Source organism: Muscardinus avellanarius (genome assembly GCF_963383645.1).
Source record: "Muscardinus avellanarius genome assembly, chromosome: 3".
NCBI lineage: Eukaryota > Metazoa > Chordata > Mammalia > Rodentia > Gliridae > Muscardinus > Muscardinus avellanarius.
This window is the reverse complement of record NC_137788.1, coordinates 137,269,634-137,297,127: the sequence shown is the minus strand read 5'-3', so window position 1 is coordinate 137,297,127 and position 27,494 is coordinate 137,269,634. Positions and strand designations below refer to the sequence as shown.

The following is a 27,494-nucleotide window of genomic DNA, read 5'->3' as shown; positions in this document are numbered from 1 at the left end:
CCGAAATCTTCCATTCAGGTCCCAGACTGCTCCTGGTAGGATTTCCTGTCTGTTCAGCCTGCAAGTTGGTGAGGGTTGAGGATTGGAAGAGGAGGGGCTGTCCCTGGCTGTTGGCTGTACTGAGGGTGTGGCCACTTCCTAGGTACCAAAGAGGGTCTAGGTCAGGACTCCTGGGGCAGCATTGTTAGCAAATAATTTTCCCTCTGGTGGCCCGAGGGTGCAGTTGGTAATACAGTAGGGCTGTAGTGTGGGGAAGGGTAATGTAACTCATCATTAGATCCCGGGGGGTGAGGGGGGTTCTGCGGGCAAGATGACTCAACCTTTCAAATTGTCTGCTTTTGAGAGAATTCTCTTCCTTGGGTGAGTGGGGAAACTGCATTGTGGTTCTTGCAGGGTTTATTTTTTTTTTTAATCCCCTCTCCCCTTTCAGTGAGTCAGATAATGAAATAGCATGCATTTTTCTCCAATTAAAAATGTCTCAACTAGCCAGGTTTGGTGGCGCACGCTTGTAATCCCAGCATTTGGGAGGCTGAGACAGGAGGATCCCACAGGTTTGAAGCCAGCCTCAGCTACTTAGTGAGACCCTTTGCAACTCAGTGAGACCCTGTTTCAAAATAAAAAATTAAAATAGGGCTGGGGGTGTGGCTCAGAGGTAGAATACCCCTGGTTTCCATCCCCAGTACCAAAAAGTCTTAACTATGCAAAATGGTTAGTCCAGGTTACCAGGCTCTTGGTGCCTCCCCTAAGAGTTTAGGCACAGTGTGGTAGGGCCCTGTGCCTGGGTGACGCAGTTCACACTGACATTCTGGAGTCTTTAGTTGTGGGCATGGCAGCCTCCCATGGGACATGAATAACATGGCTGACAATTTCCGTGAACTTATTTCTGAGTTATTTGCACTTAGCCAAAATTTATGAATATTAGTCTCCAGTCTAGCATAGGTGCTTTCATTTGGAGTAGTACACTAGAAATAATTTTAGTGTCAAATTCATAGATTTGCAAAGAGTTTTAAAAAGTGCACCGCCATGACTTGGCACATCTGAATAGCTGATTTGGAACAGCCAGCTAGCACTTTACCGGAGCTGTTTGTGCTTGAACATTGTGACATTAAGGTGGGGCCACAAGAAAAACCATTTTCTTTCTTCAAGCGTTGATTTCTTAATATTGAGGCAGTGGAAGAAATGAAGAAACAGCTTTTGGTAGGAAAGTAGAAAAAAAACAGCTCTTGTATTACAAGCACATATTACTTGGGTTTTAGTTTTTTGGCTTTTTTTTTTCTTCTTCAGAAATTATCAGAGTCAAGGAAAGTGACTCATTTGACATTACCTGGATTTCTGATTCACTCCAAATGCCCGCAGCCAAATCCTAGTTAATTGGTATGCCGCAAGAATGAGTCGTGAACAGAAGTTTATTGCAATCTTGTTGAGCCCTTTTGTGGCGTGTTCATGAGCTTTATTTGGTACACGGTCTTACAGGCCATCGAGTGGTCACTTCGGCCCTTCTGGTACAGAAGGTCAGAGCAGAGCTAACTGACCCAGTGTGTGACCACCATTCTTAATACCATCCTAGTTTCTGGGACCTGGCATTTTTCACCAAGAGCCCGGATTGGACTGGCTAATTGAGTGGCTTGAGTGCTTGGGGCTTTGTTAAAGAAGCCTTTTGGGAGAAAGCTGACTGGGTGGTGTGCAGCTGCCTCTTGGTGTGACCTGGTCTGGAGTGAAGTCTCTGGTAGAGCCACCTTGGTGCAGCGAGGCCACGCCCCTGCGGCGATTTGTGCCTGTCTGCACGTAGGAGGCCCGGCCAGGCTGCAGGCTGCAGTACCTCCGGTGGCCTCGGGGTGTGCCCCGCTCTCCTCTGCTGTAGGGAGCTCAAGCGCTTCCCTGCTGTCAAGCAAGCAGCCTTTAGAAGGCAGGCTGGGGCTGTGGTGGGCGAGATCCTGCTGTGTAGCATTTTAGAATGTGAACCAGCTTGGACACGACTGAACTGTGTAGTCAAAAACATTCTCTGAAAGTAACACCCATTCCCTCCAAACATCTCTAACTGATGGAGAGATCATATTTCTTCAACTTTAAACAACTGGTGTGTCTAGAGACAAGTGCAAGAGATTTGCCTTGTCAGCTGAGTCATCATGCCCTGTAAGACGCAGGGTTTACCATGCCCATTTTGGAGGAGTCCAGGAGTTTGGGGTGAAGAGGAAACTTTATAATACTGAAACTATCCCATTATCCTTTGGAAATTAGAGAACAGACTAACAAATGTCACTTCTCAGGTTGCAGTTTTTTTTTTTTTTTTTTTTTTGGTGGTACTGGGGATGGAACCCAGGGGCATTTTACCTCCGAGTGACACTCCCAGACCCATTTTTTATTCTTTATTTTGAAACAGGGTCTCACTGAGCTACAAGGACCTCGCTGAGTCACTGAGGCTGTCCGTGAACTGTGATCCTCCTGTCTCAGCCTCCCAAATGCTGGGATTACAAGCGTGCACCTCAGGTGGCAAACATTTTAAAAGTTGGACAGTACTAAGTTGGCAAAGGTGTGGGAAGGCAGCAACTTACCATACTAATAGGTTGAAAACCGATATAGCCAGTATGGAGAGCAATCAGCAGTATTTAATAAAATGAAAATAAGCATGCTCACAAATTCCATTTCTGGATATAGACATCTCACATGTATACAAGGAGCACCGTATTATATAAGGCCCTGTAGTATACAAGGAGAGTTGTTATAACATTAATAGGGGAAAGTCAGTTTAATGGGACAGGGAATGGTCACAATAAGAGTATATAAATAGCCGGGCGTGGTGGCGCACGCTTGTAATCCCCGCGCTTGGGAAGTGGAGACAGGAGGATCGCGCTGGTTCGAAGCCAGCCTCTATGGCTTAAGAGACCCTGTTTCCAAATAAAAATATAAAATAGGTCTGGGAGTGTAGCCCGGAGGTAGAAGGGTTTCCAGGAACCCCAGTCCCACCCAAAAAAAAAAAAAAGAAAAAGTATATAAATGGTTTAGTTGTACAATGAAGTAATATAGTAGCTTAAATGATCCAGCTGGATCTGTATACCAACTGGGTGGATCTTAAAGTGTGTGTTTTGAGTAGAAAAACAAGTTATTTAAAAATATATGCAGTCTACCACTTAGGACATTAAAAACGGTCAATAATACCATAGGATTCAGCATTGTTATAGGTATACCATACGCAGACTTAAGAACTAGAAAGAAACTATTCACGACAGTGGTTGGATGACAAGATTTATGATGGCCGAAGAGGGGAGGGTTACAGGAGCCTGGAGAGGCGGGGAGAACTGTATACAATTGAAAAGTCTGAAGAAAATAGAGCTCAGTGTTCATGATCAGTTCTGGTGGTAGACATACAGGTGGTAGGGGTCCCCTCTCTAATTAAAACTTAAAAACAGTGGAAGCAAACTTGTTACCCACGGTGGCTGGGGGGAGGCACTGGCACTAAGTAGGTCAGAGCTGGACAGCTGGTGCTGCTTCTCATCCCCCCGCTGCGGGGCAGGGCAGCTCCTTGACACGCTAAGCCTCGCGGGGCTGAGGCCATCTCCCATCCTGGTTTAGCCTCACTTAAGAGGGCCCTAAATCAGGGTCCCGGGTCCTTTACCGCTTCTGGAGTGTGAGAGTCACTCCCACAGAAGACTGCCGCACTGTTGAAGCCTACCAAGGGCGCCGGGTGCCAACAGCTTCTCCCAAACTTCCTCCTTCTGGCTGGAACCAGTTCTCTGCTGTGACTATCTGGGGTGAACCAGGAAATCCTAGGCATCTGAGGACATCAGGGTTTTCTGACTCAGGACTTCCTGTCCTGAAGTTGCATGGTCTTTCTGGGTGTGGGCCCATTTACAAGCAGCTTTTGTGCCCTATTCTACACTATAGCTTCTGCTGATAAAGTTTATGTCACTAAGTTCTAGTCCTCAAGAAATTAAAAAAAGAAAAATTCAGACAGGTGTGGTGGCCCATGCCTATAATCCCAGTACTTGGGAGGCTGAGAGACAGGAGTTTTGCAGCCAGTAGCAACAACTTAGTGAAGCCCTCTGCAACTTAGATCTTATTTTTTTAAAAAAAACTAGGACTAAGGATGTAGTTCAGAGGTAAAATGCCTCTGGGTTCAATCCCCAATGCTACAAAAACAAATAATTCTTTTTTTTTTTTTTTTTTTTTGAGCAAGGAAATTTTACTTGACCACCCTTCAAGTGGGCTTCTTTTTTCTGTAGCCTGACAGCATCAGACTTTGCTTTCTATTACAGGGCCTGCTGGAGGTGTGGAGGTCAGGCTCAGCTGTCTTTGCTAAAGAGATCTTATCTGTACCCGCCCCTATACACAAAGGCACTGTTGTCTTTACTGTTAGCTTCGTGATAGGATGAACAGTGTCTGCTCCAGACCTTGCCAGGTTCCCCTGGGTAAGCCATCATCTGATCTGATCTTATTGATGCCACCTCAGGCCAGTCTTGGAAATTCAGCTTCCCTGTTCATCTTGAGAAAAGGGTGGAGACCTGGAAGTCTAGTATGATGACACCTCACTGGTGGCTGCCGGGATCCTTGGGGGTGGCACTGGAGGTGGAACCCAGGAGCCTTTACCTCCAGGCTACACCCCCAGATCTGTTTTATATTTTTTTTGGAAACAGGGTCTCATTAAGTTGCTGAGAGCCTCACTAAGCTGCTGAGGCTGGCTTCGGACATGTGATCCTCCTGTCTCAGCCTCCCAAGTACTGGTATTACAAGTGTGTGCCACGACATCGGATTCCAGGATTCTAAAGAGTCAAGATTTAGGCCAGGCGTGGTGTCTGGAGGCTTAGACAGGAGGATTGCACAAGTTCAAAGCCAGCCTCAGCTACTTAGGCTCTCAGCAACTTAGTGAGACCCTGTTTCCAAATAAAATGGAAAATAGGTCTGGAGGTATAGCCCGGTGGTAAAAAGCCTCTGGGTTCCACCCCCAGCACCACACACACACACAAAAATAAAAATAAAGAGTCAGGAATTAAAAGGTTCTTATGCTGGTTTGGAGACTTGGAGCTATCAGTAGTGACTTTGAGGAACAAGATCATGGGTGCCTCCTAGCAATGGTGGAGGGAGAAAGTGGGCATCCGGTTCCATCATTACTGGGTTGAGCTGTGTGATGAGATTGGTATCATAACATAATTGAGAGCCCTGCTGATTAAAAATTTTCCTTTGCAGAGGCAAACTGATAGGCTGGTTTATTAGGGCAGAATGATTTGAGTCTTTGTAGAAGATAGAATCAGCAGAATGAAGCTTGAGTCTTTCCCAGCATGACCTGACGATAGCACTGGCTCTAAGAGGCAGAGCGTTGAGTACTTTTCTTATGATGTTCCCTGCCCCTAGTTATTGAAGAATGGCCAAAGAGTTGTGTCTGGCACAAAGGAATGTAGAATAAAGAGCCAGGGAACCGCCTGAGATGAGACTGGAAGGGGCAGAATGGGGCCCCTGGAGCTGAGCCAATATTGTGCGTGCTCCAGCCTGCCAGCCCAGACTAAGGCCTCCATGGTGTCTCGTTCCTCACAGGAGAAATGACGCTGAGGAAGCTGCTACTGCAGGGGCTCAGGCTCCAGAGTAAGGCTTCTCCTGTCCCTGGGCATGGTGTCTGCTGCTGCCAGTTTTCACGCCAAGCTTCCACTGCTGGCTGGAGGTTGGCTCTGCATGTGTGCCTCCCAAGGAGGAGGATGCGGTAGTGAGTCAGGGATGGGTGGGGCTGCATGTCATGGCAGGCAGGGTCCACACAGCTGTCAGGCAGCAGGGGAGCTGTTCCCTAAGGAGAGGCTCACCTGAAGAACCCGGGGCTGAGGCTGCTTTTCTGGGGCTGGGGGAGATCTAGAGGGTGTTGTACTCATAACTCTAGGTTGATGGTTGGTAGGATGGCTAGTAGGATAGGTTTTATGGAGGAACTTGGAGGCAGGCAGCAGAAATCCAGCCTTCTGCAAGAGGTCAGAGCCTGGGAGAAGATAAATAAACCAATTGGTCGAGGGAGGAGACCTGAAGTCTCTGGCTTCACTAGAAGCTCTTAAAGCTCTTAGAAGCCTAAACAGATTTGCTGACAAATAAACTCTGCTGGTGTGTAAATTCACTGAAATACCAAACATTTTCATTTGTCGTTTTTATACTTGGTAGCAAAAGATTAGAGCCTGTAGACTTGGACTTAATCAGAGATGGTGAAATAGCTTTTATGTTTGAGGCCAATGTAGTTACCTCTGCTCTGCAGAAAGCAGCCCATCTATATACCAGAACATCCTTGTCACAAAGGTTTCACTGTGAAGCTTGGAGGCAGACTAAACAGGAAAAGAAGTTTGCTGGATCTGGGCATGTAACTAACAGACTTTTGGCATGAAATTGTCTTTTGGACTATTTTGCTTTTTGTTTTTGGCTTTGAAGTGCTCAGTGGATCAAGGTTGACCTTCCTAAGTCATTGAAACTGGCCAGAAGGGCATGACCTAGGCCAGGATTTGCATCTTGCCTCTGTCCCATTTAAGTATTTCTGAAGGGCAGAAAAAGTTACTACCTGGGACTTTACCTTTTATTTCGTTTCTCACAGCAGCTTTATAAGATGCTTATACATCACTATTTTTAGAAAACAAATACTTGTGATTTTTCTTCCCTTTTTTTTTTTTTTTTTGTGTGTGTGTGTGTGTGTGTGTGTGTGTGTGTGTGTGGTGCTAGGGACTGAATCAGGGGCATTCTACTCTGAGCTATTCCTCCAGCCCTAATATTTTGTTTTATTTTAAAACAGGGTCTTGCTAGGTTGATGAGAGGCTCACTACTTCCTGAGGCTGTCCTCAAGCCTGCGATACTCCTATTACAACCTCCAAAGTGCTGAGATTACAAGCATGCACCACCACACCCGGCTGTGATTTTTCTTATAAAAGTATTTCTCAGCCAGGTGTGGTGGCACACACTTGTAATCCCAGTAGTTGAGAGGCTGAGACAGGAGTTGGGTTTGAGGACAGCCTCAGGAAGTAGTGAGCCTCTCATCAAACTAATGAGACCCTCTTTCAAGATAAGAGTAAAATAGGGCTGGGGGTGTTGCTTGGAAGTAGAGTACCCCTGGGTTAAATCCCCAGTACCACACACACAAAGAAAATATTGGCTGGGCGTGGTGGCACACACTTGTAATCCCAGCATTTGGGAGGCGGAGACCAGAGGATTGTGGTTCATAGACAGCCTCAGCTACTTAGTGAGGCCCTTTGCAACTTATTGAGACCCTGTTTCAAAATAAAGAATAAAAAATAGGACTGGGGGTGTAGCTCAGAGTTACAATGCCCCTGGATTCCATCCCTGGTACTGCCAAAAAAAAAAAAGAAAAAGAAAAGAAAAGAAAATATTTCTCTGGGCATGGTGGTACATTCCTGTTGTCTCAGTACTTGGGAGGCTGAGACAGGAGGGTTACAGGTCCAAAGCCAGTCTCACCAACTTAGCAAAACCCATCTCAAAAAATAAAATAGGGTTGGGGGTATAGCTCAGATGTAGAACACTTGAGTTCAGTCTCTAGTACCAAAATAAGTGTTTCATATTAGTAATTTTCATAAAGATAAGAAAGTTTTTCTGTAATGCTACCACCTTTTATAAACACTTAAAAATTTTTAGTAAATGTCCTCCTTTTAAAGGTTTCTTGGTATTTTCTTGGTGTTCATCTGCTTTTTCTGTTACATAGTTTAACCTCTAATAGCACCTTCCACCTGGATACCTGATTATTAAGATAATTTTTCCATGACCCCAAAGGACTTTAGTTAAATCAGCTTTTACCTTAATCCTTGACAGCTCTCCAGGGCAAACCTTACTCAGCTCTGAGCGGTCTATGCAAGTGGGGCCAAGGAGCTGCCCTGAGCCAAAAAATGAGCGTTATGTCACCGGAAGTCCAGGCCCAGAGAACCAAAGGTATGACCTGGTAATGAGGGGCCCAGCCTGGACTTGGCAGCGAGACCCTTACGTCTCCAGTCTAGAGAAGAGCCAGCTGATGGCTTTCGGAAGTGTGGGCTCATGACTCAGTCCCTTTCATTTGGATCTTATGTTCCTCATAGTCCAGACCTTGGACTGAGCGACACTCCTGGAGGCCACAGCAAGGCCGTGGTGTTCCGGCTGGCCTGGTGTGCCATCCGAGCAGTGTTCCCTTAATGGCCTGACTTCCCTGAAGGTTGTAAACTGCTTCAACCCTGCGTGTGGGTAAAGGGATCCCAGCCACCAGGCTGTCCTGTCCTAACTTAGGAGTTCCTCAGATTGGGGAAGGGGGGAGTCAGAGGTATAATTGATCCTGACAGAAAGGCCCTAAGTTTACCTGAAAGGTCGCCTAGCAAACACTTGAATGCCTGTGACTAGTAGATCCTAGGGGATAGAAAGCCAGAAAGTCCTGGAGGCCCTGATTGATTTCCTCGTTTGGGTACCCCGTGTTGTAGAGTTAGGAAATGCACACTGAAGTGAACGGCTTGTTTACCACATGGACCAGTTACCTGGTCACTTACTCTTCCGTGGGTAAGTACTGTGATTGAGCTTGTAGCCATCGGGTTTCGACAGCCAACTGCTCACTGTTGCTCACAGTTCCCTAGGCCCTTTCTGGGTCTTCTTGAAGATGTTAGAGATGGGTTTAGATTCATGCCCTCCTAGAGCCACCCAGAGAAGCCAGTCAGGGCTGGAGTAAGGCCCTAGGGAGAGTAGGGGTGGGCAGGGAGGGGCTTACTCTTCAGCCCTGGCTGAATCCTTGGATTAGCTCTCGTTCTGAGAACTTTGATAAGAAGGATGTCCAACTTTTGGTTCACATCTTGCCCTGATAAACCAGAAGCTTCTCTGAAGACTGTCCTCTAATCAGCTAACTAACCGGCTCAGTGAGTTTAGTTGTAAGTTAGTAATAAAGTAAAGCAAAGGTCAGAGAAATTGCTGGGATTGTGACCCGAGCTGCTTAATTACCTGGAACAGATGGTCCTGTTGCTGAGAGGTAGTGTGCTTGTCAGACGTAGGAAGGGAATCAGGATGGTGCATAAAAGATCTGTTGGGAAACCATAATCTTACATTGGGACTCTTGTTAATATGATTGTAATAATTTTAGACCCACACTAGTGTCATTGTGATTATCTTTGGTTATGTGCAGATTGCTTTGCATATCTTAAAATTCTCTAAGCAAAAGTAGAAGTGGGTTTTGTTTGTTTACATTAGGGTCCTTTTGCTGGTTGGATTTCGCCTCCCATTGTGGACTGTTGTTGCCTGTCTCTGAGGATGATCCTAGTCTTATGTCTAGTAGGAGCTGAAGGATGAACTTCTGTGGTGCTCTGGGAGAGTCAAAACTTAGGACACAAGAGCTAAGACTTCTGCGCAGTGGTTGTCTGCACATCCAAGAGACTTACTTTGGGTTTGGGTTCAGATTGTCAAGAGGCAATGTAGGTGCCCAATTCCCACACTGATGTTTGTACCTTTGAAACAACTTGCCATATAGAAATCTATGAGTTGTTTGTATCACTGGAAGATTGGTTAAAAATTACTTTTGTAAAAGTTCCTTCAGTTCATGTAAAGTGATGTTATTTATAGTGTTGGTGGAAAGTTGTCAAAGCAGATACCAGCCCAGTGTGTGAGAGACCTGCTTACCCTGGCTCCCTGGGGAGCACAAGCATTGGTAGGAGCTTTTAGTTTGTTCATTAAGGTTCTTTCCATTTGCTTACACTCACGGGAGCCCTTTGTGCAGTTTGAGGAATAGCCACGGAACCAGTGTGTCTGGCCTCACTGTGGCTGCACAAAGCGTGCTGATGGAGTTAATGTGTAAGCAGGAGGCGGCTTCCTGTGCCAGGTGGCGTGTTAACCACTTCTCAATCTGATTGCTTTCTCTTCGATTCCCCTAGACCTAAGACCCCAGAAGCCATGTCGAAGCCCCACAGTGAAGCCGGCACTGCCTTCATTCAGACCCAGCAGCTGCATGCAGCCATGGCCGACACGTTCCTGGAGCACATGTGCCGCCTGGACATTGACTCTCCGCCCATCACAGCCCGCAACACTGGCATCATCTGCACCATTGGTGTGTCTCCCCCGCTCCTCCATGTGGCCGTCGTGCGATGGCAGCTGGTTCTCTTGAAAAGACTAAATCATGAGCCAGGCGCAGTGGTGCTTGTAATCCCAGCATTCAGGAGGCTGAGACAGAAGGATCATGGTTTTCGGACAGCCTCAGCTACTTAGGCTCTCTGCAACTCAGTGAGACCCTGTTTAAAAATAAAAGATAAAAAAGAGGTGTAGCTCAGCTGTAGAATGCCCCTGGGTTCCGAACATCTCCAGTACCACAAAAAATAAAAATAAATAATAAAATAGATAGGAATCTGCAGAACTTAAAGGTGGGAGGAGTGTCCCTCGAAACCAAGAAAGCAGGATTGCACAGTAGAAGCTGCTGTGTGCTATTAGGGGGAAGAAACATTTCGGGAGAAAATAAAAGATCAAGAGATTTTAAACTGGAGAAACTTAACTTGCTTTCAAATGTTTTCTAACAGGCCCGGCTTCCCGATCGGTGGAGATGTTGAAGGAGATGATTAAGTCTGGAATGAACGTGGCTCGTCTGAACTTCTCCCACGGAACCCACGAGGTGAGTCTCGGGACAGGGACAGTTTTCATCCAGCCACCGTGGGCCGGGGTTAGGGAGGATCCCACTGAATGGGACATTGTCTTTACCTGCCCGTCCCTGCTCCTTCCCTTCCATCTCTACCAGCTAAGTCTTCGTAAGCAAACAAGGTCTGCTTTGTCACTGGCCACTGTTCTGCATGCCCAGGCCACCTTTAGTCTGCACAAAAGAAGGCGTGGAAGGCTCCTGCTGGAAATCCCTCCAAGCCATTTGGCCACAGCACTCGACACTCCTACCCTGGGGTTCCTGCAGTGGCTTGTGTTGCCACAGTGAACCAAAAGGTCACCTAGCAGGTTAATTCTGGCCTAGTTCAGTCCCAAGCCCTGTCTGGCATGTGATGTCCCACTCCATCAGCTGTCCCTTTCCGGAGGTTCTGCTGCATTAAAATAACCAGTCAGTACTGCTCCTCAGAAGCTGCAGAAATGCATTTGAGCTGGGGCTATTTAGTAGCTGTCTCAACCTGCAGGCGGAGGCTTTTTCAGGACCAGATGGTAGCTGTTGAGAAAGTTCTATGCTTGGCTCTATTTCCAAGTTTACAGAGAACCCTTTCTGAGTGGTGAGGGCTTGGGAGGGCTGTGGTGGTGCACAGCTCCCCGAGGGCTGTGCCTTTTACAAACCTTCAGGCCTGACCACAGTTTTCCCACAGACCATGGGATCTCCACTAGTATTGATGGACCAATGATGGAGTGGGGAAACATTCCTCTCTTCACTTCTGGACTTCCTGTTCAGAGTAAAGAAGGTGCCCTGTAAGGTCAAGTGATGAAGGGTGCCCTCTGGCCTTTGGAAGTTGGCATTAAGTTTAGACTAAAAATAAAACCTTAGGAACAGTGATCCAAGAGGTGCATTGCTCCTTTCTGGGAACATGAGACTCTTCTTGGTGGATTCCCTAACCCATGTTCCATAAACAGCCTATGGCCTGGCAGAAGGCTGGCCCCCAAATGTCATGGGGGCCTAGCTTAGTCCAGCAGGCAACTAGGCAGGTTAAAGCACATCCCTGTTGACATTTTATAGTTTATTGAAAGCCGAGGGTTTCCAACAAGAGTCACAAGAGAGAATTACGACAAGTGTTAGCTTAGCTCAAAGATAAAAGACAACAGTGCAGATCCTCCACATTGATCCTTGCCGGGGTCTGCCACCATCTCCCTTGTGCAGGGGACAGACAGAAATAGATTGAGAGTTGACCTTTGACTAGGCTTAATGACTCCTTCCCTCCAGTAAGATAACACCACACAGCTCTGAAATAGCAAGGGTGAGTGGAATCTGCTTCTCCTGCTAGGCTGGGGCTGGCTCAGAGTTTGGTTTTTTAAACTACAGAAGGCATTTGGAGATTACCTGTACTTTTAACTCTTTCCAAGATTAGAATGGTAATTTTTTTTGTCTTAAAAATTCCCTCTTGTGCATTTATTTTTAAATTTTAAACTGAGATGAGGTTGTCCATGAGATCAGGGTTTTAGTAACTAATCTGAAATTATTCTAATATCATCTAGTAAAGCCAGACACAGTGGTGCATATCCATAATCTCAGTGACTCAGGAATCTGAGGCAGGAGAATTGCACATTTGAGACCAGCCTCAGCAACTTGTTAAAAATAAAAATGGAAAAAGGGCTGGGGGTAGAGCTCCTTTGGGTTCAGTCCTCCATACCACAGACAGATAAGTAAATAAAATATGGTGACATGTAAGCAGTTTTAGTCTCACTGCATGTCAGGGCCCATTTCATTGGTACCTTCAAGTAGGAACCGGGAGATACTTTTCCAAATTCTTGACAATTTAAGTCCTCATCTGAGAACTTCAAAATTGTTCTCTTTCACTCTGCCAGGGACATCTACTGTGTCCATCTGATCTTCTGGCAGATTTACGGTGTCTCTAGCCCCCGCTTTTGGCAGTTTACACTGGCAAGATGTATTCTTGCTGAACATGCATTCCATAATGCCATGTTGATCAGAAAATACTGGGTGTGTGTGTGTGTGTGTGTGTGTGTGGCTGCTGAGTTTTAAACACAGGGGACATTCTTCATTGTTGTGGTTATAATGTCCAAATTTATATCCCCGAAATAAAAAATACAATTTATTCAAAATACTCATGGAATATTAAAATACTCACTTTTATTGATTAAAAAATTATTAAAATGCTCAATTTATTTAAAATACTCATGGTGGCACATGCTTATAATCCCCGCACTTGGGAAGTGGAGTCAGGAGGATCACTCAGGTTCGAAGCCAGCCTCGCTGGCTTAAGAGATCCTGTTTCCAAATAAAAAAATATAGATAGATAGGTAGGTAGATAAGTAGGTAGATATAATAGGTCTGGGAGTGTAGCCCGGAGGTAGAAGGTTTCCAGGAACCCCAGTAATACCAAATAAAAAATACTCATGGAAGTCAGACATAGTGGCGCACACTTGTAATCCCAGCATTCGGGAGGCTGAGACAAGAGGATTGCAGTTCGCAGACAGCCTCAGCTACTTGGGGTGAGATCTTTGCAACTCAGTGAGACCCTGTTTTAAAATAAAAAATAAAAAATAGGTCTGGGGATATAGTAGACTAGGGTAAAGGTAGAATGCCCCAGGGTTCCATCCCCAGTACCACAAAATAAGATAATACTCATGGATAGCCAGGTGTCATGGCACACACTTGTTATCCCTATACTTGGACTGCTGAGATGAGAGGATCAAAGGTTCTCAACCAGCCTCGGCTACTTAGTGAGGCCCTCTACAACTTAGTGAGACCCTTTGTCAAAATTTAAAGATAAGCCGGGCGTGGTGGCACACGCTTGTAATCCCTGAGTTTGGGAGGCTGAGACAGGAGGATCGCACGGGTTCGAAGCCAGCCTCAGCTACTTAATGAGGCTTTCAGCAACTTAGTGAGACCCTATTTCCAAATAAAATATATTAAAAAAAAATTTAAAGATAAAATAGGGCTGGAGGTGTAGCTTGGAGGGAGAATGTCCGGGGTTCAATACCCAGTGCCACACACAAAAACATTTGTTTCTCTGCCATTCTGTGTTCTATTTTGTACTATTATGGCCTTTCTTTCTTTCTTTGGTGGTACTAGGATTCCTGGAAACCCTTCTACCTTCAGGCTATACTTCCAGACCTATTTTTTATATTTTTATTTGGAAACAGGGTCTCTTAAGCCAGCTAGGCTGACTTCGAACCTGCGCAATCCTCCTGTTTCTGCCTCCCAAGTGCGGGGATTACAAGCGTGCGCCATCACGCCCAGCTCTATTGTGGCTTTTCAATAGAATGAAATTTTTATAACTTAGACCATAAGGATTTCTATGAAATAAACAAAGTTAGTGGTTCCTCATAGAATGAATAAGGATAGTATGAATTTGAAGCTGAGGGGATTGAGACACAAGCTCAGGCAGCCCTGTCTGTCCTTGGAGGCTGACTTCTGGTTCTAGCCCTCCACCAGCCTCCTGAGAATAGCTCCAGGCGTGCTTGAAGGTGCCCATCTCCCGGACAAGGGTGCTTTCAGGACAAGGTCAGCCACAGAGGGTGTGGTGGCTCCGGGAGGTTGAGACAGAAGGATTGCATGTCCAAGTACAGCCTCAGCAATGCAGCGAGACTCACTGCAACATGGGGTACACTATTTCAAAACAAAAAGTAAGAAGGGATGGGTGGGGGTGTAGCTCAGAGGCTTCAGCCCCTGGTTTGATCCCCAGCGCTGCCAAAAGGACAAGAGGTCAAAGCCCATTAGGTGCCTGTTATCAGCAGTGTCACGTGGATTACACTATCTTGGAACTCTTGACATCTTATCTTCACCCTTTTAATTAAACAGTAGTGGCAAAGGGAAAGGACCTTTGGGGAGATTCCAGTTGGGGTTTGTTTCAAGTGGAGAACAGGGAAATTCCTTTGGAGAAAGGTAGCTGACCACCTTTCCCTAGTCTACCTGCCTCTCTAATTAGAACTCTAGAAAGTCTGAATGACTTTATTTAGCAATGAATTATTTAGCTTGGACAACTCTGAGCTTAAGTCAATAACTTTGAGTTTGAACTGCCGTCGGATCAATAGAGGAAAAGCCCAGAATCCGATGCTGATTGCCAGGGCGCTCTTCTCCAAATACAGCTCCTAGATCCTCCGCGCCAGTTGTCTGCTTTGGGTACTCAGTAGAGTCCTGGGAACAAGAGAACAGCCAAAGAGACAAGCCGGAGAGCTTATTTAATGAAACATGTTCACACCTGTGACTTCAATGGCTTTGGTGGCAAAAAAAAAAAAAAAAATTCTGGAACGCTCCCAAGACTTGTGCTTAGACTAGGTTGGAGCAGTGGTTTAAAACTGAGGTAGGGGAAATGAGTGGTTGGTGGCGAGGTTAGACCATGGCTGTTTGTGGTGTCTAGAATTGCCCAGACTTCTCGTAGCAATCAGCGTCTGTGCGTCTGCTCCTGAGCGAGGAGTGGGAGCTGGATCCACTTACCATCTTCCTTCTTCTCCCTCAGTACCACGCGGAGACCATCAAGAACGTGCGCATAGCCACCGAGAGCTTTGCCTCTGACCCCATTCTCTACCGGCCGGTTGCTGTGGCCCTGGACACTAAAGGACCTGAGATCCGAACTGGGCTCATCAAGGGCGTGAGTACCCTGGTGGGGTGGGCGGAGCAGGGCCCCGAGGCAGGCACAGCCCAGAGGTGCATCCTCTGCAGTCTCTGTCCTGCTCGATTGCCTTGTTTTAAAGTTTAGGTCCACAAATGAGGGGTTTGTTTATTTAGTGTGTTGGGAAAGGGTTGCTGGGGACTGAACCCAGGGACATCTACTACCTCAGAGCTGCACCACAAGCCCTCCGTATTTTTCATTTTGAACAGGATCGTGGTAAATTGCTGAAGCTGGCCTGGAACTTGGAATTCTCCTGTTTCAGCTTCCTAAATACTGGGATTATAGATGTGTACCACCACACCCATCCCAAATGAGGGTTTTATATTTATCACTGAAAAATTGATTTGATTTACTTTGCTGGGAAATGGCACCGCAGAGGAGCACGTTTTACTACTCCTTGATCCTGGCACTGGGAGGCTGAGACAGGAGGGTCTGGTCTGGGGATGGAACCCAGGGGCGTTGGACCTCTGAGCTACACCCCCTGCCCTATTTTTTCTTTATTTTGAAACAGGGTCTCACTAAGTAGCTGAGGCTGTCCGCGAACCGCGATCCTCTGGTCTCAGCCTCCCGAATGCTGGGATTACAAGCATGTACCACCACGCCCAGCTCAGGAAGATCTTAAGTTCTCAGCCAGCCTTGCAACTTAGAACTTGTTTCCAAAAAAAAAAAAAAGGCTTGGGGTATAGCTGAGAGACAGAATGCCCCTTGATTCAGTCCCCTATAACACACACCACACCCACACACACACACACACACACACACACACACACACACACACTCCCAAGACTTTCTTACTTTGGGGAATAATTTTTTTCTATCTTTCCTCATTATTAAGCCCCACAACTGAAGCAATTTTTTCCGCCGGGTTTTTGCCTTCAAATGTAGTTCAAAAAGGAAGGCATTCCTGAAGGAAAACCTTTGAGCTGAGATTCTAGCATTGTTCCTTGGGGCGCCGCCCGCCCCGTGGGTGCTGGGGCATGGCCTTCTCGAGTCAGTGCTCAGGCACACTGTATCATCCTGTCCACAGAGCGGCACCGCGGAGGTGGAGCTGAAGAAGGGAGCCACCCTCAAGATCACGCTGGATAACGCCTACATGGAGAAGTGTGATGAGAAGATCCTGTGGCTGGACTATAAGAACATTTGCAAGGTGGTGGAAGTGGGCAGCAAGATCTACGTGGATGATGGGCTTATTTCTCTGCAGGTGAAGGAGAAAGGTATGTAGGGGTCCCGGGGCCAGTGGTCTAAAACCATCTCCCGTCGCTGCAGTTCTTTACCACAAGGAACATGGGAAGCTTGGTTGGCTGGCAGCAAGGTTGAGTCTGTACATTCTTAGGAATTCCTTTTGTAACCCAGTGCCTCAGAAACAGAGGAGCCCACCCTATTACATTCTTCCGGCTTTGGAATATATGAGACAACTTCTTAACCATCCTCACTACTTATGTCTCTCTGCTCTCTTCCTTCCGTCCTTCGTCCCTGAATATTTGCTCTTCTGCAGCCAGGGAATGATAGCTAAAATTTCACTATTCTAAACATTTTACGTGATACTATATTACTTTTTTTTTTGGTGGTACTGGGGGTGGAACCCAGAGGTTTTCTACCTCCGGGTTATACTCCTAGACCTTTTTTATATTTTATTTGGAAACAGGGTCTCTCTAAGTTGCTGAAAGCCTAACTAAGTAGCTGAGGCTGGCTTTGAACTCGTGTGATCCTCCTGTCTCAGCCTCCCAAGCACGGGGATTACAAGCGTGCGCCACCACGCCCGGCCTATATTACATTTTAAAACAACCTTATAGCCAGATCTGATGGTGGACATCTGTCATCCCAGTACTTTGGAGGCTGTGGCAGGAGGATTGCAGGTTTGAGACCAGTCTCAGCAACTTAGCAGGACCCTGTTTCAAAATGAAAAGTAGGGCTGAGGGTTTGTAGCTCAGAGGTAGAACACCGCTGGGTTCAATGCCCAGCGCCATACATAACATAAATAAAACAACCTTATGAGGAAGTATTACTGCCTTATGCACAGGTGAGGAAACAGGTCCTTGGCGCTGAACTGGCTCCCCGGGTCAGTCAGGCGATGGAGCTGGGGTCTGTGTTCTGGTCATGTGGCTCCAGAGCCCACAGTGTGCGTCTCCCCAGCTCTGAGCTGGGAGAAAGGCGCGTGTTGCCCGCTTTCCTTCCAGTTGGGGTGCACTCATAGCTTGCCTCCCCTGCCTACTCCACACAGGCGCTGACTTCCTGGTGACAGAGGTGGAAAACGGTGGCTCCCTGGGCAGCAAGAAAGGTGTGAACCTTCCTGGCGCTGCTGTGGACCTGCCTGCTGTGTCAGAGAAGGACATCCAGGACCTGAAGTTTGGGGTAGAGCAGGATGTCGACATGGTGTTTGCGTCTTTCATCCGCAAGGCCGCTGATGTCCATGAGGTTAGGAAGATTCTGGGAGAGAAAGGAAAGAACATCAAGATTATCAGCAAAATCGAGAATCACGAGGGAGTTCGCAGGTAAGTCCCATCCCTGCTGGAGTTCCGGCCCCGGCCACTTGCCCCTCAGAGTGCAGCCTTCCAAGGCTGGTCCAGACCCGCTAACACAGGCGGGGTTCAGGGAGTCGAGGGCATTGGTATTTCAAAACCAATCTCCTAGGAGACTCAGACCTAGAAGGGTGACTTGGGCCGGGGGACCACTGGTGGAGAGGCCTGGTCACCATGCACGGGATAGGGCCATTGTGCTCTGCTCCAGAGGAGGAGCACAGCCATATTTACACAAGTACGAAGGCCAATGGGTGGACAGACAGCGGCTTCTTAAGAAGGGGCTGTTTGGGGCATCACTCAAGATCCGTGTGGAATCTCTGGGTCCAGTATCCATGCAGACCCTTACAACCTCTTGGCCTTCACTGAGCAAGGCGAGCTCTGCTGTGATCCATTCTCCTTCCCCCAGGAAGGCATGTGGGTGTCCTCCAGCCTCAGAATGCCACAGCTCAGCTTGACCATCTCCCCAGTACTCCCAGGTGGAGCCAAATGTGATTGGCCAGCTTGGCGACATCTGCTCCCCTGTGTCCTACTTAGAAACACAACTAGTGCTGCTAAAGTCCCTGGTGTCCCCGTGTGTGCTGGGAGGGGGGGGTGTAACCTCTGTGCAGCTGTTGTGACCTTACTGCCCTTTCCCAGTAATTTGGAACTTTTTCGTTGCCTTCAGTGAGCTGGGGGGAGGCACCTCAGGGCATCAACCTCAAATGTCTTTCACTAAGGGAGGCTTTGGAAGTGCTGAGTAGAGAGGGGGGATTGTGAAGAGATTGCTTAGGGGGCCTGAAAGATGCAGGTGGAGAGGCAAGGAGCCTATGGAACCTTGGGGAAGGTTTATAAAGGAGGAGTCCATACCGGCACTGCAGAAGCCCAGTGGGCCGCATCTCGAGTGGCTAGCATTGCTGGAGTGCCCCGCCACCCCTGCACACCCATGTTGGTGTCCTGCAAGGACCTCTAAATTGGGGAGTCCCACAACGCTTCCTGCCAGTCAGGACTCGTGGCCCCACATTCAGTATAACTTCATTCTTTCTCTGTCTCCTCATTAGGTTTGATGAGATCCTGGAGGCCAGCGATGGGATCATGGTGGCTCGTGGAGATCTGGGCATTGAGATTCCTGCAGAGAAAGTCTTCCTTGCTCAGAAGATGATGATCGGACGCTGCAACCGAGCGGGGAAGCCTGTCATCTGCGCCACACAGGCACGTTCCTCGCGGGCCCCTGGACACATTCACATCTTTGGAGACTACGTCTCTTCTCATGGACCCTGTCCCACATGACTGACACCACACACACACGCACACACACACACGCACCTGTACCCTCCTGCACCCACACAGTCCCAAGGATCAGCTCTCATTCACTTCCTTGTCCTGGAAGGACGTGTCCCAGGCCTGTCTCACCCATGTTCTGAACCCCCAGATGCTGGAGAGCATGATCAAGAAGCCCCGCCCCACCCGGGCTGAGGGCAGCGACGTAGCCAATGCGGTCCTGGACGGAGCTGACTGCATCATGCTGTCTGGGGAAACGGCCAAGGGGGACTACCCTCTGGAGGCTGTTCGCATGCAGCACCTGGTGAGTCCAGAAGCCTGCCCTGCCCTGGGCTTCGGGCTGGGTTGGAGGCCAGCTCTGGCATGGAGCTTTTTAGGCTTCTGCATCCTTGTCCACAGGCTTTCATTGTCCTCCTAGTCACAGCAAAAAGAATGATGCCACATTGCAGGGTGGGGTGCCTCTTGTGTTTCTGTCTTGCCTGCCCTGGCCACACCTCTGTCCTGTTTCCTTCAGCTCTGGAGGCATCCCCCTTTATCAGACAGTGCACAGACCACTCCGGGCTTCTCCCTTGTGGTCCTTCCCTTGGCTTAAGTCCTGGGATACTGATACAGTCAAAGTCTACCATGTTTCTCTTCCTCTGGACAGTCCAGAGGGCCTGGGTGTCTGCCCTATTCTGAAAGAGGCCATGGGCTCAGCTCCCAACTCTCCTCTAATTGTCTCCCAGTTTGTCTTCTGATTTGATTCCCCACCCATCCCCCAGGAGGGTGTTTTCCCCTGGTCCCTGTGGGCCTGCACCGAAAGCTTTGCCCACACTGAGCGGCCTGAGCTGGCCTCACATGCTGCCTGCAGCATGGACCTGCCTAGATGTTGCCAAGATCATGAAGTGGGTTGAGCAACTCGTGGCAGGGCTGCAGGCAGAGCTAGGTGGCTAGGCAGTGAGCCCCACGGCCCTGGACTGAGCGTCCAGGGGTTTTTCTTTCTCCCCGAGAGTGAGTTCTTGAAGACTTTAGCTTGGCTATGTCCCTCTGACTGCCCTGGTCCTGGGTCCTCTGCCCGGTCTGCCCTGCCCTAGGATTTCCTGAACAGTTAACTCAGGGACCGATTCTCAGGCTACTTGTGCCTGGCAAAATGAGTGCTGTGAATTCACTTCTGTAGGGAGTTCTAGGTCAGCCTCGGTAGTATGCAGCTCAGTGAACTTGCCCTGTATTCTGTGATGGCCTTTCTTTAGCCTTTCTCTTTTATTTCCAGACAACAAAGGACCCCTACCCTTTGGTCCCTTGTCTGACCCCAGTTCTTCAAGACCCCTGATTTAAGCCAAAAATTTTTTAAAGAAGAGGAAGAAAGAAAGTCAACCCTGGCCTAGGTGTCTCCCTTTCCTTTCTCTTCCTGCATGTCCTGTTGCTGAGCTTAAGCAGCAGCAGGTGTCCTCTGGGCTGCTGAGACCACCTGCCAAGACCACGTGTGGGATGAGCAGCTGTTGGCAGGGCTGCAGGCAGAGCTAGATGGCAGGACAGAATCCCTGGTGGGATTCTCCATTTTGAAGTGGGCAGAGACCATCCCTCTTCCCAGGGACAGTCTATAGCTGGCCCTGGCTGACACGTCTCCCTGTTGGTGCACTCTGGCTAGTTCTCACAGCTACCCCATGACAGGAAGATGCTTGTCCCCCAGGAGATGGTGCACCTCAGCTAGCACTCCCGGGCCTCTCCACATGATGACCCCCAACTGCCTGGCTTAGTTGTGTGGCTTCCTGTCCTCCTGTCAGAGGTGGGAAGCTGACCTTGATGTGATTTACTGAAACATGAAAGTACAGACTGAAGACTTGAATGTGTCTCTGGACAAGTCACTTTACCTCAAGACCTTATCAGAAAATCTTTTAGATAAGATATATGTAATTATAGCTTTGAACATATACTGTGCCAGTATTACTAGATGCCAGATAAGTCCCTGTACATTTATATAATCTTAATAACTCCCGTTACCTCAATGTATAGATGCAGGTTACATAAGTGTAAAGCCCGGGTTTGAGCTCAGGTCTGCTGCCCCCAAAGCCAGGCTTCCAAAGCAGCAGATGAGGCCAGGTCTCCACTCAGGGTCCGTAGGGAAGGCAGAGACCAAGATGCAGCTCGGGTTCTGAATTCCATGTCCTTTCTTCCATGCCCTGGTGTTTCCTATGAACGGACAGATACCTTAGAACTGCAAGGCTTGGATTGCATGCCCTGCTCAGAAGATAAGTTACGGGGTCCGGGCCTCTGGCCTAGTGGCCTCCCCTTCTGGTGGTACAGGCCTCTCCCCCTAACCATGTACCGCTTCTCCTGTCTAACTGATGCAGTTTATGACCCATAACTAAGAACTAGGCAGTACCAGGTATGGTCCTGTTCCCTGTTCCTGTCCCCTGTCCTTTGGGCTGCATGCATTCCATTCTTATGAAGAGAATACTTTTAACCTAGTAAATCTTGTCACAGATCTGCTTACACTGTCAAATTAATAAAATGGTATCACTCATTCTTCCTTCATCCACCATCCACTAAGATACTGGTAATCGTGTTACAATCCTCTAAAGCTGAAATTTCCTTCCTAATTCTTGGTCTTCTCTGCGCAGGCAGTCTGTAAATAACTTAGTGGCTTTCTCGTGGCTGTTTAATTATGAGATGTTAATCATACAAGCGATCTGCATGCTTCCACAGGCCTGTCTCCACACATGGCTGTTTAGAGGCCCCTCCAGTTACCCCAGGCGTCCCTTTCTCCCATTCAGAACTCAGTAAAGCTACCTAGCTTTGGCTTTGTCTGACCCACCTCGCGACGCTGCCTGGTTTTTTTCTGTAACCAGAAACAGACCAAGAAACTGGAAGGGCCTGGAGTGCCCCATGCTGCTGCCAAGCAAGACTCGCTTTGTGCATGCATGGGAGTGCGGACAGTCATGTGAGGAGGGGGACCTGTTCCTTGCGGCGTGCTGTGTCATGCGACAGTGTGGTCAAGTCCTCTGCAGGGAATGGCGTGGCCAGTCTGGGCATGATTTCCCATGCCAGAGTGCTCGCTAGAGCCACACTGTTACGCTCCACCAAAAACAAAACAAAACAAAACAGCACACGCCTAAAACCCTCCAGAATGGAAATACCAGGCTCCCCTGTGTTGGAGGGGGAGCAGTAGCAGTTGATGCACCAAGTTCTCCATACCTCCTGGAGCAGATGGGTTTCACCACCCTGCCTCTGCGTCTGCCTCAAGGATAGATTTAACCTAAGGTTGCCTTCTTCTGATTAACTCCCCTTCTGTCTTTCCATGTGTTGTCTCTTTTTGTCTCGTTTGTTTTTTTCTCCTCCTTCATCCCTCTTCCTTGCCCCTCCTTCCCTGAACCTTACAGATAGCTCGGGAGGCTGAGGCAGCCATGTTCCACCGCAGCCTGTTTGAAGAACTTGTGCGAGTCTCCAGTCAGTCCACAGACCCCATGGAGGCCATGGCCATGGGCAGCGTGCAGGCTTCTTATAAGTGCTTAGCGGCAGCTTTGATAGTTCTCACGGAGTCCGGCAGGTAGGGCCCTAAGGGCAGGTGTCACCGTAGGATAACCAGCTTCTTGCTCCAGCTGCTCTGGGCCAGGCCGGGGCACAGCAGCTTCTTCTCATTCACAGGAAGGCAGCCAGGGAGGTCACGATAGGGCAGGACCAGAGGGTCCTTGGTCTCGGCAGGCTCCGTGGACGTCACAGGCACCTGGCAAAGGGCTGTTTCCGGTGCTGTTCCTGGTTGCTCTGCTCAGAGCCTGCAGCAGCTGGGCTGCTCTTGGGCCTTGGCCAGGGGCAGCACCTTCCCAGCTGTCTGTGACTCCCCTCCCCCCCTTCCTGTTGAAGCTCTGACAAAGCTCTGTCCCCTCTCGTCCCTCTGGACGGATGTTGCTCCCCTAGATTGCCCGTGAGGCAGAGGCTGCCATCTACCATTTGCAATTATTTGAGGAGCTCCGCCGCCTGGCGCCCATTACCAGCGACCCCACAGAAGCCGCCGCCGTGGGTGCTGTGGAGGCCTCCTTCAAGTGCTGCAGTGGGGCCATAATCGTTCTCACCAAGTCCGGCAGGTAGGAGGCTTGGCAGCAGCTCCCTGGGAGTGCCCTGCTCAGTGGCACCTCTCCAGGGGTCCCCGGAGCAGTGCATTGAGTGGTGTTGAGCTGGCACTGAGCCAAGGTAAGCCCCCTCTAGCTGCCACCTGGAGCCTGTAGGGCAAGGGCTCCCCAGCTCCCTCAGAGTGCGCGGGGTTCCTTCCTGGCAGCACTCAGAGAACTTATTTTCCAAAGCAGTTCACCAACTCACAGGAACTGCTCTTGACCACTAGACTTTAAATGCCAAATGCAGATGGCTGTTTGATATCTAAAAGCTGCTCTTCAGCCAGGCATGGTGGTGCACACTTGTAATCCCAGTACTTGGGAGGTTGAGACAAGAAAACCAAGGGTTTGAGTACATCCTCAGCAGGTAGTGAGACTCATCAATCTAGTGAGACCCTGTTTCAAAAATAAAAATGAGCCGGGCGTGGTGGCACACGCTTGTAATCCCAGCATTCGGGAGGCCGAGACAGGAGGATCATGGTTCACGGAGAGCCTCAGCTACTTAGTGAGGCCCTTTGCAACTCAGTGAGACCCTGTTTCAAAATAAAGAATAAAAAACAGGGCTGGGGGTGTAGCTCGAGTCGAATGCCCCTGGGTTTTATCTCCAGTGCTATATATATATGAAATAGGACTGGGGTGTGGCTTGGAGGTAGAGTGTCCCTGAGTTTGATTCCCAGTACCCACCACACATACACACTTAAACACACATTTATTTTTTCGAAGACTGCTTTAGTAACAGAAGATAGCCTGGCTATTATGTATGCTACGGGCTCTCTAAAAATTGTTTGCTATTGACTATGCCCCCATTTGGTGCCCTGGCCCCCATCTCTCTGAGCCCCAGAGAGGGCTGTGGCGTGATGACAGTCCCTGGGCCACGCAGTCAGGCTGAGGACGGCCTGGCCTGTGCCAGGCCTTGGGCTCCAGAGGTCCCTTCCTGCCCCAGATATTCACTTGTCACTTGCCTCTCACATGAGAGTGCGTTCCTTGGCCTTGCCCAAAGGTCGGCCAGGGTTTTCTAGAAGACAGGAGGGGAGAGACGGTGAAGCCCATGCACAGAAGAGCTGCAGGTGGGCTTCCCAAGGGGACCTGTGTGTGGATTCTTGTGGCTTTGCACTCTTGGCTAAACAGCCCCAGCCCTGAGGGCTGACCTTCCTGAAAAGGCCCAATCCTTGCTCTTCGGTTATTTTTAGCTTTAATCTTCTGGGATTTCACTTAGCTGTCCTGACTTCAGCGCTTCCCCTGCAGGCTGTGCGTGAGGCTAAGCCTGAGCAGGGTGTTCACTGAGGAAGCTTGAGTTTCCCCAACACCTGCTGCCTGTCCTCATACCTTACCTGCTGGGGTTAAGTCAGTTCCTCTGCAAGCCCCTCCCCAATCCCTGAGACACATCTATAGCTGCAAGTGTGGTGTCCTTATTAAAGGAAGCACTTAGAGCCGGGCGTGGTGGCGCACACTTGTGATCCCAGTATTCGGGAGGCTGAGACCTGAAGATCGTGGTTCCCAGACAGCCTCAGCTAACTTAGTGAGGCCCTCTGAAACTCAATGAGACCCTGTTTTAAAATAAAGAATAAAAAATAGGGCAGGGGGTGTAGCTCGGAGTTTGAATGCCCCTGACCCGCAAAAAAAAAAAAATCACTTGTCCTAGGGGTTTCCAAGGAGGCCCCACCTTCCCAAGGAGCCCAGCTGGGCAGAGTGTGCCGCATCACCAAGCCTGGGTAGCGCTCCATTTTCTAAAGTCTTACAAATTCTAGGGTTTCTTTTGATACGTTCTACTCTGGGGCTCTAAAGTAGTCCCACAGGTGCTGGGGCTGTGTCAGGGATCTGGGAGCCATGCGGGGCCCGGAGAGGGCTCAGCAGTCCAGAAGCCTCCCGTCGACTCCCAGGGGGCTGGTCACTCCGTTGCTGTTGTTTGCAGATGTCAAGAGTCAGGGGCTGTTCACGTGCTGCTTTGCTTGTAGCTGTTGCTGGCAGCAGGAGGGATGGGTGCTGCTGAGGCCGGGCCAGGGCTGTGCCAGATGAGAGTCTGGGGCTCTGCCAACCATGGGCCACGTGGGGTTAGCGTGAGACAGCACCAGGCCATAATACTTGGCCGGTGGGAGGGGATGGCGGGCAGATGGCGGCAGTGTTCTGAGGTGGTGCAAGGTGAGGCGCGTAGGTGCCCAGGGCTGGGGAGCAGGTGTGAACCGCCAGCTCCTCCTAATGGGCATCGCAAGTTGGATTAGAGAGTGAGCTACTGTTGAAAGCCGTGCCGAGCTTCCTCGGAGGCTCCCGGGACACTTTTAATGGTCTCTCTTCCTGTCCCATGTCTATCTCAGGTCTGCTCACCAGGTGGCTAGATACCGCCCTCGTGCTCCCATCATTGCTGTCACACGGAACCCCCAGACGGCTCGCCAGGCCCACCTGTACCGGGGCATCTTCCCTGTGCTGTGTAAGGACGCCGTCCAGGAGGCCTGGGCCGAGGATGTCGACCTGCGAGTGAACCTGGCCATGAATGTTGGTGCGTGGCTGGGAGCAAGGGCTGGGCACCTGGAGGGGTGGGCATGCTTGAGCACTGGCTCCCTCAGACCCTAGAAGTCTGAGAATAGAAAGTGAGACAAGCCCACCCAGCCATTGTGGGGAAAGAGGCCCAGCTACTGCTGTTGTGCTCACAAGGAATCCTCTCCCATTTTCTGAGGTCTGGGCTAAGCCCAGTGCGGGAGAGACTGGTAGGTGTCCCTGTGTGGGGCCCAAGGCAAAACAAATGTCCAGTCTTTGGCATCTGTTTATTACTGTTTTTAGGTTGTTTTGTGACTGTAAAATTGGCTAGAGCTAGCCGGGCTTGGTGGTGCATGCTTATAATTCCAGACAGGGGGATTGTAGGTTCAAAGCCAGCTTCAGAAACGTAGGAAGGCCCTCAGCAGCTAAGTAAAACCTGGTTTCAAAATAAAAAAAGCCGGGCGTGGTGGAGCACGCTTGTAATCCCTGCGCTTGGGAGGCGGAGACAGGAGGATCATCGCACTGGGTCGAAGCCAGCGGCTTAAGAGACCCTGTTTCCAAATAAAAGTATAAAGTAAGTCTGGGAGTGTAGCCTGGAGTTTGTAGAAGGGCTTCCAGAAACTCTAGTACCACCAAAAAAATTTTTAAAATTAAAACGGGGCTGAGGGTGCAACTTGTATGAAGAATGACTGTTCAATCCCTAGCATCTCACACACACACACACACACACACACACACGAAATGGCTAAAGTCACTGTGCTATGGCATTGCGCACACAGATTAGTACTGTTAAGGGTTTTGTATAAGGTAGGATGTTTGGGGATGAGAGGAAGCAGCTACCTCTGACCTTTGGCTAGTTCCTCCACCTTCTGAATGAGGTCTAAAGGTTCCTGCTAGCCCTGGCGTCTAAGGGGATCTCAGCCTCATCCCTTTGCCTGGGCTGAGTGCCTGGCGCCACCTTGTGGTGTTTGAAGGTGCTGGCATCTGACATAAGGACTGCCTCATCCCTTTGCCTGGGCTGTGAGCCTGGCGCCACCTTGTGGTGTGAGGAAGTAATGGTCTGGCAGCCAGGCCTCTGCCCTGCGGCGGAGCATTCTTCCCAGCACACCTGCCTGGTTTGACTCTTACTCACCAGCTTCTCTCCTTCTCCTCCAGGCAAGGCCCGAGGCTTCTTCAAGAAGGGAGATGTGGTCATCGTGCTGACCGGGTGGCGCCCTGGCTCTGGCTTCACCAACACCATGCGCGTGGTGCCTGTGCCGTGATGGCTCCTGGAGCCCCTTCTCCTGCCCCTGTCCTGCCCCTTCCCCCAACCCATCCATTAGGCCAGCAACGCTTGTAGTGCTCGCTGTGGGCTGTAGTGTGGCATTGCCGGGCTGGGACACCAGGGAAGATGAGTGCCTCCGAGGCTGGCTGTGTTAGACCCTGTGTGGGGGGACAGCCAGAGCCCGGCTGCCCATCACGGCCCCCCAAGCAAGGGAAGGAGTGCAGGACCGGAGACCCGGGAGCTTGCTGGAAGGGGGCCAGAGCTCTTCCTGTGTACGTTGTTCAGTTTCTACAGCCAGTGGGTGCCCAGAGAACTCCCAGCCCTGGCCTGGGTCAGGAGCTGGCCTGCGGGTGGGGGCCCAGGAGGCAGGCTGACCCGCCCTGACTTGCTTCCCCAGCCAGCTCGTCCTCAACTCTGCGTCCTCCACTGCACTGTGCTCTTCCCTTCCTGCGCTCCGCTCAGCTGGAGCTGCAGACACTCCACCTCCACCTTCCAGTTCCCCACGACTGCAGCCACCTCCAGGCCTGTTGCTATAGAGCCTACCTGTATGTCAATAAATAACAGCTGAAGCACCTGTTTCCTCTTTCCTGCCGGGGTGGGGGGGTGTTTGAACTCTGTCCTCTGGCCAGGTGAAAATGGCAACAGCCTTATGCCCAGCGGGAGTGCTGGAGTCTTAGGTGGACTGCCATCCTGTCCAGACGATGCCGAG

The 27,494-nt window shown here is 49.6% G+C and overlaps 1 protein-coding gene across 4 annotated transcripts; it reads left to right on the top strand.

Annotated features, from left to right (window-relative positions):
- Positions 1-310: 310 nt before the first annotated feature.
- Positions 311-26,783, top strand: PKM (pyruvate kinase M1/2; the record flags this gene model as incomplete). 4 transcript variants are annotated; one of them, XM_080692451.1, is made up of 12 exons in its annotated part: positions 311-360; positions 7,774-7,890; positions 9,837-10,009; positions 10,473-10,564; positions 15,036-15,167; positions 16,216-16,402; positions 17,410-17,680; positions 18,745-18,895; positions 19,116-19,268; positions 22,859-23,025; positions 25,362-25,543; positions 26,677-26,783. In XM_080692451.1, the coding sequence occupies 12 exons, from the start codon at positions 311-313 to the stop codon at positions 26,781-26,783; spliced, it is 1,782 nt and encodes a 593-aa protein (XP_080548577.1). The 4 variants fall into 4 exon arrangements, with proteins under 4 accessions (XP_080548577.1, XP_080548578.1, XP_080548579.1 ...); XM_080692452.1 differs by lacking the exon at positions 22,859-23,025 and adding an exon at positions 22,324-22,490; XM_080692453.1 differs by lacking the exons at positions 311-360; positions 10,473-10,564 and having other exon boundaries at positions 7,857-7,890.
- Positions 26,784-27,494: the final 711 nt, after the last annotated feature.